Raw genomic sequence first — 12,925 nt, 5'->3', positions numbered from 1 at the left:
GACATCGAGAATGAGAAAGTGACACTTTTGTAACGTGGAAACCTTTTTTTATCCACCATTGCAGTCTTTACACACCCTAGTTCATACCTTCATGGCACTTAACGTGTCCACAGTTTCCATCTGAGGTACTAGTTTCAGAACACTTCCGTCCCAGTCGGCCCATGCGCCGTCGGTATTTGATTCCCCCACTCCATGTTTGCTCATGAGCAGGTAGGCTTCATCCTCAGGGATCTCATCTGGTTCTTTAGAGCAGTCCTTTCCCGCTGCTGCATTTAACAACTGCAAGATGACCAATCTCTGCTCCATCAGGGCACACGGGACAAACACCTGGAGCTCCTCCAGTCCAGGGATAAGGACCTTAAAAACCGAAAATCCAATTCATATAGATTTCACAAAAGTATCACGTTTATTTTAAATATCAATGATACAGAGGAGCATGTTATCACCTTGACATAACTCTTACACTTCAGTGCCTGGAGGAGAGAAGGTACCCCGCTGGTTAGGCTAAATTCCGCCGCAATTTCAAGGTCCTAAGTGGGAATAAAATGTACGTTTTGTTTTTTTAAAAGGTCCATCGCTGTGAAAAAAAACGACATGAATGAGCTATTTCGCCTGTACTATGCTCACCTTGCGCAGCATCTTGGCAAAGCCCAGTGCTTTGGATGCTCTTTCCCTGGCCTCATGAAAGAGCTCTTTCAGAGAACGACTCGTCTCTATCACCGAACGTCTGCAATAAAACAAAACATACAATTATTAGTTCTGGCCATGCAATCTGATAGGCTGACAACACTTAGTCAATGTGGAGCCTTAAATTCCACTTAAAGGGCCATTAAGTAATTTATTATGACAGAAATCCAATATAATATACATAACTGTGTGTTCAGATGTCTATAAAGACCTCTCATAATGAAGCGTTATGTTTTATTACCTTCGAATGAGCCATTTCTATCTACATACAACGCTGGTCCCCCTGCATAAAATTCGCCATGTTTCTACAGTAGCTCTAAACGGACAAACTGCTCGTTTTGTAACTACGTTATCTCTTTCAGCAAAGACGCAATAACGTGACAACATCTTAGTTCTGTGCAGCCTCCATAGCTTTACTTCGAAAGTGGCGTAAGCCGTTGGTTTACAATTTGCAACCTTCCCGGCTAGATGCCGCTAAATTTCATACACTGGACCTCTAAAATAATGTCTTCAGACTTCTGGTGTCATGCAACAAGTCTCATAAGGTCACAGCCATCATGACAACATATTTCTGTTGTCGTACTTTACTTAATTTTAGCACCTCCCTTTAATCCAAATTGTTTAAAATAGTTTGGAATGAACACAATGAGGTTGTCAGACATCACTGAAATACACGTTCCACATGCTTTGATGAGTCTGGCACAGCGTGTTCAGAGCAGATTATTGCTCATTAAGTGTTCTGAAACACACCTGATTTCATCCGAAGCCGTGCTGTCATCTGCACACTCCCAGAACTCGTTGCCACTCTTCTGAAGGCCGGCATCCAAGAAGTCTCCAGTGGATTTTAGCAGCATGCCAGCAATATCACTGAAAAAGTCAAAAATACCTGTTTTACGCTGCGTCTCATGACCATGCGTGAATAAAAATTTGATCAGTGTCTGATTTCATGCCTGCATCCATCAATTATAATTGCATTTATCAAAAGCATGCCACTGAAAAAGTGCGAAACAAAGTTGATGTTTTCAATGCAACAGTATGATTGACAGGCGTGTTTACACTGTAAGTGCAATGTGCTCGAATACATTTTTCCCCCCTGCATGATGTTTGAATGATGAATTCACAGAACATTAGTCCTCCTTTTCACCTGTGTTTAAACCTCACTTGCGATCAGATTATTTAAAATGTGTGTATATAGACACTAACCAAAAGAGTTTTCCAGACTGGGCTTCTCCGCCCCGGATATATGGAGTGATGACTTTAGTGAAGTTCCACTCTTCCTCCAGCAGGTTCTTCAGACTGTGAGATGCTTGAGGCAACTGCTGTAACATCTGTATCCAGCTGCGCATGTAGTCAAAGTACACCTGATGTAAAGATGCAGAACACATGCATATATTTAAAGACAGCATCACGTCAAAAGACCCGTGATGAATAGTACATCTAGAAAGCCGTCCAAAAAGATTTGTACCATTAACAACTTATTGGAATTAGTGGACAAGATGTATCGAATCATAATCAAACCATGAGCCAAGAAATATTCACAGCTCTAATCAATATAAAACAGCAGAACAACACCTTTAACCCTAAAGATAAATCTACTTTTTAGGTCCCCCCTTTAAACCATTCGACTTGGCACGCTTCTAAATAACTCTCCAATTACGTCAGACTATGATCAAAAATTACCCTTGGACTTGAAGGGAGAAAAGAATGCAATAAGTGAAGAGTCACGGCAAAAGTAGTCAAACTGTGAAGGAATTACACTAGCACCAATTTTGCTGTCAATAATATCCTCTCTGGTTTGGTCAATTAGCAGCAGTCACACATGTTTATCATACCAAACTCACACTATGTGCAATCTGGGTTATATTACACTAGAATTCTGGTGGTGCATTATCTTAGATGTGATCTTTACTGTACGCTGTATAATACTAATGTTCAAGATCAACTTTCTTTAAAACAATGCAGGAGGCATTTAGGTATTTACAGAGACAAGTATAACAACATAAAATCCCACCTCAAGCATTTTGTGGAGATCCTCTTCGAACTCGTCGATGTTGGCGTTAGTCTGTAGACCCTGAGGGTCGTTGATGACGCCCCGGAGCATGAACTGGTAGTACTGTTTCATCAAAAGCCCACCTTTAAGAACTTCTTTACACTCACGGACCAACTACAACAAACAACAGAGTCGTTTTTTTATGTCCCTTAAACTTGGATGTTTACAAAATGTTGTGTTTATAACATATGTTGTGTACGAGTAATGACCTGCTTGATGCTAAGCAAAGATGGTTCTCCTGCTGGCCTTTGCTCCAGTCGCAGTTTGAGGCACTCGTGAATGACATTTAGCAGCACACGGCAAAGCACCAAGAAGGCTGGCCGGAACGAAGGCAGGTCCATGTCTACTAGCTCCTTCCACGATACCCGTTCAGACTCCGCCTCCTCATCCACTGGGCCGGATAAGTGTCGAGACAGCTCGGGTAGGTAGTCACAGTTTTGCAAAGAATAACCCGGTGCTGCTGACAGCTAACAGGAACCAAGCAACGAAAAAATGTCAGGTTATGAACACAAAATATTTGCATTGACCACAATACACATAATCTAGCTTCAAGGCAGGCTGTCGTCTTAGTTTAGGCTGTATTTGTTTGTTGGTATTTGAAGTATAGTATTTGAATTAGGCTGATCATCTGGTCAGATTTGGAGACCACAAGATAAACCAGCTAAGCATCTCACCTCTTGAGCTGGCATGTGACTCAACAGTGCGGTTCTGGATCTTTGCAGCGAGCGATCCATCAGCTTGTGCAGTCTGAGAATCAGTTTCCGAAGCCCCATTTGTTTAAGTGCCTTATCCACAAACGGCCTGTAGATGGCAGTGGGGCAGCAGTGAGCCTCATAGTCCCGCGGGAGAAACTCCTCCTCCGACATGAGGCGCGAAAACTTTGGGGTGAGGCAAGGCGACTGCTCTCCGTCGCTAGTCGTCCCGCTCAAAGTCCTCTCCTCCCCATCGTTGTTCTCGAAAGTAGGGGTGGACTGGCCCTCATCCTCCTCTTCATCCTCATTGCCGCGGGAGCATCGAGGCGAGGGGATCTCAAAAACGGGCCAGCCGATGCGGGAAAGGTCCCTGAGGCCCAGCACGGTGCCCATGACCCTCAACTTCTGATTGAGGTCCTGAGTAATGTTGAGCCACAAACAGAGCGCCTGCACCCTGCCCAGGAAGTCCCAAGCAGCGTATTTCTCATAGTCCTTCTGCAAAGTTTGAAGAGATGGGTACAAAGCCTCCACCGACTCCAACAGCGACATAACCCGCTTCACTTGATCAAACGCAACGCGCTGTTTCTGCAGGTGTTCACGGCACTCCAGTGTTGAAGAAAATGGAGCAGCTGCATCGATCTCTCCGCAAGATGCGGCACAGTTGCTGAAGCTAAAGGGATCGTTCCGGCAATTGATTTCGTAAGGGCAGGAGTCGCTCTGCCCTGTTGTCAGATTGCTCTCATGCCCCGCTAGGCTGCTATAGTCTACTTTGAAGTGTAGCACTTCGTTGATGATGTCCGGTATGGCTTGGCGAGCGGTGAACAGGTACAGGTCCTGCTCATTTATGCTACGCCGGGCGTGCCAGGCTTGCAACTCCAACCAGATCACCTCATTGTTCTGGCCCATGAAGGCTGTGTTCTCCAGGCCTCGTTGCTCCTTCTCCTTCTTCTTGGATGACATGGAGGTGAGCTTGAGCAGCAGCCGCAGTGTCTCAAAGAACTTGAGGCGATCTGCCGGACAGTCGGTGCGAGAGGTCTGCCGGTTGGGACGCATATTGATCATGCCCAGGCTCAGGTAGGGTCGGCGGGGGTCCATGTTTCTGGAGCCGATGTTACTGGTCCTTGACACTGAATCTAGCATGAAGGAGCCCTCAAATGTCCTTTTGCTGTCTCGCTCGTTGGTACGCTGGTTGGAGAGCACTTTCTTTTTGTGCTCGTAGCTGTGCTCCTCAGGAGGTTCGGCTGATTTTGCCCCCTCACGTTCTCTTTGAGACAACGGGCTGGAGGAACGTGGCTTCCCTGTAGATGAACCAGGAGATGAGAATTGGTGAACAAAGATATTTTATACAAATCTACAATTAAAGCATGAATGATACAACTTTTATTATGAAAATTTTTCTCCAGGTCTCATTTCTAAATGTTGTCAGTCTTTCTATGGAAAGAATTAAGAGAACATTACAGTCTTCAATTAATCAGCATTTATTGTGGCAATTCCAGTCCAGTGATATAGAGTCAGACATCAGCAATGTGAAAAAAAAAAACATATTCATTTTTTTACTGATCCTAAAATGCATGTAAAACCATGAGTATCGTGTTTCAAAATGAATATGAAATTGTTTTATTTGCAGGACCCAAGATCTGCAAGTTTCATATTTTTTGTTATTTTGACCAGCCTGTCCAATTAAAAATTTCTGCAAATAAAAACTATTTTTATGTAAAATTTGCGAGAAACACAATTTAATTTAAACACATAGCTATAAATAATAAATTCAATAATAACTTTGGAGTGGTCTTTCATCTTGTCTTGCACAACCACTGTAATTGAATTTGACTGAAATTCATTTCTGAAAATGTGAGGGAATTCCCCTCTTAGAAACCTCATAGGGGGATTTTTCACATATGGTGGGAAAGTTTGCATATAACATGCACGCCTACTTTTTAAATGCATTACGTTTTGCTTTTAAATATGTTAAATGTATAATGGACATTTGATTTATTTATACAGGTCTAATTTACTTTCATTAATCTGTTAATCTCTATCCTACATTCACATGGATGTCTGGATTATAATGTCTATCAAACACCTTCTCAATACATTGGCAAAAAGCAAAACTACTACTTTTCATAATTCTATCTATTATGAAGCACATGTTCAGCTTCTGTCTTTATTAAGGCTAAAACTAACACCTGTTCTGATAACCGGTTTTATTCTTCAATTGTCATGTGCAACAGGTCAACATGGCTGCACGTCGCATACATTATTGGGGGCTTCAGACCATATGTTTTCGAAATTTGTATTGCGAAGGGATCTCACCTTTGCCCTTTGACCCCTGGCCAGTTCTATGGTGTTTGTTGGATGTGCGTTTTATTTGCCGCGGAGTGAGAGGCGGGGAGGTGCCGTACAGAGCCTCCTCTTCCTGAATGGGCTCGTCCCACGACTCATCCACATCAGTTTTCTGCTGGGGCACGTCTTTGGACAAGTCCCTCAGCCTGCACAGGAAACAGAGAAAAACACAAACAAAAGTGACATCATTATGGCTTGAGTCAACACTGCAAAAGTTCCCAAACCACAGAGCAATCTGTAAAATCAGGCCAACGGGTTCAGTAACATTGAAGTGGGTGATAAGTCCGTATCCTATCATATATTGAGCAAAATAAAACGAAATAATTTCTTAACTTAAATTTTATAAATTATAAATGAGCCACTTCATAATATGGAAATTATTTTACTGTTAGTTACATTGAATGTAAAATGAATGTTATCGATGCATGTTTGTTTTGTTGTGAACAAAATATTTTCTATATAGACAATTTAACAAACAAAATGAGATATTTTGAAGGACATCCTTTTGACTTCCATTGTTTGGGCACAAAACCACCGAGACATTTCTCAAAATATCTTCTTTTGTGTGCCAGGAAAAAAATAAGGTCAAGTGAATGAATGATGACATAATTGTTATTTCTTGGTGAACTATCCCTTTAAGGCTGTAAACTCTGGCATTTAGTTTGCACATGTACTTAAATGAGTCGTCAGACCTCATTTTTATCCAGCTGAGCTGTTTTCGTCTCTTTCCTTCACTGTCATTTTTTCAATCTCAGTCAACTTGAATATTATTGCAAATAGAAAAATGTTTCAAACACAATGAACACTGAATATGACTGTACATGTTTGATAAGGCTTAATACAGCAGGAAATTCATCCTCCAGACAAAGAAACCAACCAAAAATGAATTGCATTCGCTGGTGGGTGGGAGCAAACTGATTCAAAACTCATCGTGCCGAGACAAACTGTGCATGTTGTTGTGTTTGGACACGTGCAAGTGTGTGGGAGAAGAAAATGACATTGATACGGTGCCATTGTCAGGCAATGGAGATGGAATCAGTTTCACAGTGGGGTCAACCTTTGATTGAGTTAATCTGTGATTCCCCTCACAAAGAGCTAAGCCAGAGTCATCCATCTGCCCCTCACGCACATAAAATCACCCCCAGTCCCCCGGGGAGTCTCCAGACAGCCCCGAAGTGCCTCAGACACCTGCTGCTGAGCATTGTGCTCCTCGTGCCAGAACATCCAGACGTGCTTGCTTGACACTCTATCCAGCCATCAACTTTTCCCGCCATTTAACATATGGACACTACTTAAAAAACCTGAAAACATTAATTCAGCCGGTACACGTCTCTAGGACAACACCGAATTATACATGTTAAATACATAAACTTTAAACCATGAATCGATTATGCGATGTTTCTATATCTTCTGACAAAAGAGAGTAAACATCCATCACATTGAAATAAGATCTGAACAGAAAGCAAAACCATTTCATTCTGGTGAAATTCTCAACAACTTTCCAGGACACAGACAGATTGTTTGTATTCGAAGGTGCAGCTCTGGGCAGAGTCGAACAGTGACCAAACCCTTCAGGAATGACACAGGAAACGCTGAAATCACTCCGCTGTTTGTTTGGTTGTCATGATGTATGAATGCTGCTCGATCTCTAAAGTGGTATAAGTCAAAAAGAATTCCGCCTGAGTGCAATAACCCCACTGAATGGCAACCAACCCGCGGCAACATTGCGGACTGACGCCAGGGGCAGCTGGCCTCCTCTCACCAGCACGAAAGCAACACAGGTTGTTGATTTACTGCTGCATATACAACTCTGGCCCGCTAAAATTTTGTGTCCAAAATTACCACGAATGAATCACGCAGAAGAGGAATGTTACAGCCTTTGAGCAGAGCTATAAACTGAGCAGACCACATCTGCCTCGTTGCAGTCAAGAGAGGGCGATGACCTCTGACCTCACCCGCCACTGGAGCCATTGTTGAAGCTGGCGGCGCTTCTTTGTGTGCGAACGACACGTGTGCTGCGAGTCACAGCATCAGATGGCTGGGCAACACCATCACAAAGGACATGCCACAGAAAAAATGAAGAGACCACTTCAAAGACCATTTTTAGTTTTTCTGCATTTGCTATTAATTAGTATGCGACTGCGTTTATGTACAATTATCGTTTTTGTTCTGTTGTGTGAACTACTAACAATATTTCTAGCAAATTTCAAATTAAAAGTCTTTATGTTTGCATTTATTTGCAGTAAATGCAAACCCAATAACAAAATTACATAAAAGATGCTCTGTCTTTTTTCAGACCTCAAATACTGCAAAGAAAACAAGTTCGTATTCACTTTTAGGCAACGCAATATTTGTATATGTATTTAGGAATAGTTCATGAAGTATTTTTTATGTTATAACCTTGGTTTTCATCGCAGTTTTCATGCGTCTTGTCATGCATTTCAATGTCTTTCACGTTGATGTTGGATGACTTTGCCACTTGTTGATATTCAACAGACACTGTACTAGAAAGGCCACGATACATCTAGAAATGCTGATTACATTTTTCCACCACTGTATTTTTTTCAGCATTCTTCTGAACCACAACACTGATGTAAATATGTGCTCCGAAACAGCTCAGAAGAGTCCTGGGCCCTGCAACAAGGGGATCACTTAGATCTCCAACATAGTCTATTCAAAAATGGTATTACCAAACAGCCTTTCAGGGGTGCAATAGTAGCTGAGTTGAGAAAATAAACACTCTGTCAGCAAAATATACACAGGTTTAAAGTTTTGTTTTGAAGTTCAGCACACGGAATTCTGATATACGATAAAGACCTGACAATGATTAAATAATATTTTTGGCCATTCTGACCTCAGACAAACATCACCACCCCTGCAAAATCAGCAGTTCATGTATATTTAATTGTTCTAAGAACTTACAAAAGCTGCGTTCACAGGCTTTATGAAACGCTGCAAAACATTACAATGTCTTTAGCAGTTGAGAAGGCAGAACGAAAGACCTTTGAAAGACCTGCACTCACTTTAATGAGACCATTTCCCGGATAAAACTCAAATGGGAATTTTCAAAGGAAGTCCAGGCCTGTAATCCGCAAAATGGTGGAATGGAAATAAATGGAATAATTTTTCAAAGGATGTTCATGGATGTGGCCAAAACCGAAAAGAACACCATGTCACTGACAGCGGGGAACAAATATCTCATGCCACTAACTTATGTAATTTAGACGCGAGGCCTGACTAGTGGCGCTTTGCTGCCAAGGGCACGTGCACGCACACACGTTCACACAGTACCTTTTATAACACGCGGCCTCAATCCCTGCTGACTGACTGATTGAGACCCTAAAGCTCAGAGTAAAGAAACAGATCCGAGCCGTCCTAAATGACACACTAGACAAAAACAGGCATGTACACAGACCTCGGTGCTCTTTATTCTCAGTGCACTAGTTCATATGACCACAGAAAGACCTTTCCTACATGCACTGGTAATAGATATTCCCAGAGATATGTTAGTAAACATGCGTATAGTGCTCCTGTCATATTCCTCGAAGTGCTCTGATCTCGAGATGTCATGTTATTGACATTTCCTAAAACAAGAAATCTGTGCAAATCTGTTCAAAGAACTAATGCATTTGTTGTGTTAGTAAATATTTACTGATGAAAGTAAATGTGTCCACTAGTTAAAATGAATGTGACCAAATTTTAGGGATAGGGATAGTGCAATTCTGCATTTTTGAAACATTGCACATTGAAAAAAATGTGCAATAGGAATTAAACTAAAACTAGTGTAAATAGTTCACCCCAAAAAAATCTGTCATTATTATTTCCACGCATTCTGAAAAAAAATATTTTTGGGGAAACTAACCTTTAAACCCTCTACGACGATGCCATCTAACATTCAGGGACTCCCCAGAAACGTAACATCTGAAGCATTAATAAGCAATTACTAAACCAGACATCCAATAATCAGACGCATAGTGTCACATCGCTTTCTCCACAACGAAAACATACCAAAATCCCAAAACTAACTTTCCTTATTCTGATAGCACCTAGGTTCAATGTCTTGTTATATTGATTTGCCTGCTCTTAATCACAACATACTACGTGCACTTCCTCGTACAGCACGTTGCCATCTGCAAGAGGGTAAAATATCTTTGTATTATTCTTAATTACGTGACTCAAACTAAATGCAACTAAAGTTGGCCTGTTGTACAGGTTTGTCACTTGTTTAAGATCTCTTATAGGCACAATTAGATTTATGATTCACCACTGTACAGACTACACAACCCATGCATATGCAGTGTGATCGGTGTTGGCTGTGGATCAATGAACTGAATAACAGCGCACGGCCACATTATGAAAAGTGAGTTCCAGGAATGCTGATAGAGACTTCCTCTAATTTTAAACAAACCACTTCCTTTGCTCCATTTCCCATCACCATGCAACAGATTTGTACAATATCATTTCCTGTGTCCACATAATGATAATTTGATGCCGCAAGGCGGAATGACTGCGTGTGGGTGGGTGACAAAGCCATGAGCATTCAGAGGAAAAAAAAGGAATGTGTAGTGTGTAAGAGCAAGAGTGTAGCCGATACCTCCGCACAGAGAACTCAACACAAGCCGCTATTCTAACCTCCACCCCAGGTGCACACCCTCTATGGACAATTGAAGGCATAATGGGAGGTATTATGTGAGAAACTAAAGGCGAGTTGGGAGTTTAGCTAGAAAAGCGTTCACTTTTATGCTTATGTATGTATGTTTGTATGTATGTATGTATCATATGATCGGAGTTCTTCCTTTTTGAAGCAGAAAAGGGGACATTGTGGGCTAAACGAAGGAATAAGCAACCAAAAAATATCACATATGACTTCAATGAAGAAATGCAACACGGTCTTGTGTAAAGAAACGAATTAATGAGTTCCAGCCATGGGTGCCTCCACGACGAGGTCAACATTCTTTCAGTGCACCACATCCTGGAATTGGGGAATGCTTATGGTCATAAATGGACAGGAATGAGATTTACAGCATGTTTTATAGTGACGCGCAAACACCAATTTCTTTACGTCACAGCTACGTACAAGACAAATGGCTACGTACAAGACAAAAGTACACCAAAACATCAGCGCTCCAAGGATCTCCAAGTGTTTAAAGGCAACACCCCTGAACTGATAACCGTGACCTCAAATCAACACACAAGGGCAAGAAATACAATCTTGCAACTGTAAGCAGTTTCACTCTATGAGTGCCATGCACACGATTCTACAGCGACTCCAGTTTACATAAAACAATAACTTGAAAGGCATGACAAATCTTTTATCTTGCATTCTTAACAAGTTATAGCTGTCCTTAACATGTTCCACTGAATGCAGTTTATCGCGAGGAATTGCTCGAAGGGGTGGGGATAGCAGTAAAAGACACAACAAGGCATTCTTGAGAAGCTGTCGCTGTAAGTTCAGGGCAAACGCTCTCCGTGACGTCTGTTGTGACCCCACACAACAAGAACACTAGAACACTTTAGGGCTTTATCAGCCAAGCCACACGGCAGTGGGCAAACAACGCTCCACATTCCTGAATTTACCTAAACTCAAATGCAGAAATGACGTAGTGACAGGAGACAGAAATGTTTAACATTTTTATGACTGCAAATAATGCACTGCAAACAAGCATGTGGCTATAGGCCAACAAGAGCTTTAGGGGAAAATAAGCTGCCCGAACACGCTGGTGTAATAAAGGACACCAAAACAGGGGACAAAAATGCCTGTAGTTGTACAAAAACATAAAGGCCCGGTTTCACAGTCATGGCTTGGCTTAAGCCAGGACTATGCCTCAGTTGAATTAAGATATTTATTTAGCTTTTATAAAAATGCATTTCACTGGTGTGAATCTAGAGACAAACCAAAGACACTGATATATTTTAGGATATTTCTGGGCAAGTTATATTCAGTTAAGAGAGGGTAAACATTCAATTTAGTCTGGGACTAGCCTTAAGGACCATTATCACCCAAATTCTCGATTACAACACTCAAAAATCCGGAGGATGCAAGTAAAATCCCAGCATTCCTGAGCAGACGGCTGATTTCTGGGAACCGCAAATCAAACATTTGCCTAACTCAGTGCGTTGACTCATAACACTCGTGATACACCGGCTTTTAACATTCAATAACGACTTTTCATTATTACCGACAACAACATCTACGTCCAACTTGAACTTTTTCCGTGCAGCTGAAAAAGCATCGGAGCAATGATGCAAACAACTTCAACCGACTACAAGAAGTTTCTAATCGCACCCGCAGAGCAGGACTTTTACACTGATATTCGTCTGTGCAACGTTGCATTTAAATAACATTCAGCTCCGAGACTTTATAACGCACAAAGTGAAAAAGAAGTAAACACACACATATATATATACATAAATGCACGCATGCATGCATACATAAATCCATCCATGTAACGCGCGCGCTATCTTAACACAATGATCTTGCACATATAGACACACAATGATCTTGCAAATATAAACGCACAATAATATTAACGTTAACTTACCTAGCTGTTCGCTTACTTTCAGCCTTTCTCGCGAAAACAGATATGATCTTCCTTATGTTTTCTTTGAGTCCGCGGTTTTTTATTATCTCGGGAAAAAGTTTGCAACTTTAACGTGAAATTTTGCTTAGTGTTGCGCTGCAAAGCGGACCATTTTGAGGCAGGATGCAGGTTGGACCTGTTGTGCGCATGCGCATTAATCTCGCTTAGTACCTCGTCTATGGGAGCACTTTTTGGCAGCGTGTCGTGAATCCCGGCAATGTAGTTGCGCGATCGCATATACACACACTGTAACTTTAATACACACGCTGTAACTTTAATACACACGCTGTAACTTTAATACACACTCACGCACAGGCTCGGATGCCCGTTTCTTACCTGCTATTATCCGGAGGCTCCTCCATAACCGGGGCCGAATCGACGAGATGACTCTCTCTTCACATGTGCATGAATCAAAACATGCCCAGGAAAGTAAAGCTCGACTTTGCAAAGACGGGTGCGCGCTATAAGTCCCGGTGCACACTTTTCTTTCACTATCCGTCTGCAGAGTTAAGGCTCGCCCGTGTGTGCACTGGCGCCATGTTTCCAGCGAGCCGCTGATGAGGGAGTGACAC

The 12,925-nt window shown here is 41.9% G+C and overlaps 1 protein-coding gene across 3 annotated transcripts in view; it reads right to left on the bottom strand.

The window, feature by feature from the left end:
• The window catches only part of map3k4 (mitogen-activated protein kinase kinase kinase 4), a 22,356-nt gene extending 9,431 nt beyond the window's left edge, over positions 1 to 12,925 (bottom strand). Inside the window, exons 1-10 of one of the 3 annotated variants that reach the window (XM_079472614.1) lie at positions 12,690 to 12,925; positions 5,743 to 5,918; positions 3,412 to 4,727; positions 2,947 to 3,204; positions 2,699 to 2,851; positions 1,891 to 2,048; positions 1,438 to 1,554; positions 628 to 727; positions 447 to 530; positions 88 to 357 (exon numbers count right to left, since the gene is read on the bottom strand). In XM_079472614.1, the coding sequence (XP_079328740.1) occupies positions 88 to 357; positions 447 to 530; positions 628 to 727; positions 1,438 to 1,554; positions 1,891 to 2,048; positions 2,699 to 2,851; positions 2,947 to 3,204; positions 3,412 to 4,727; positions 5,743 to 5,918; positions 12,690 to 12,715 (2,658 nt within the window). In that variant the 5' untranslated portion in view covers positions 12,716 to 12,925. Of the gene's footprint in view, positions 1 to 87; positions 358 to 446; positions 531 to 627; positions 728 to 1,437; positions 1,555 to 1,890; positions 2,049 to 2,698; positions 2,852 to 2,946; positions 3,205 to 3,411; positions 4,728 to 5,742; positions 5,919 to 12,314; positions 12,474 to 12,689 lie in introns of those variants that run through there. The other 2 variants (XM_079472613.1, XM_079472615.1) reach the window with 2 other exon arrangements.

The sequence above is a fragment of the Barbatula barbatula genome, assembly GCF_947034865.1.
Source record: "Barbatula barbatula genome assembly, chromosome: 14".
NCBI classification, from domain to species: Eukaryota; Metazoa; Chordata; class Actinopteri; order Cypriniformes; family Nemacheilidae; genus Barbatula; species Barbatula barbatula.
The sequence above is the reverse complement of the archived record's forward strand: the minus strand, read 5'-3'. Positions and strand labels throughout refer to the sequence as shown.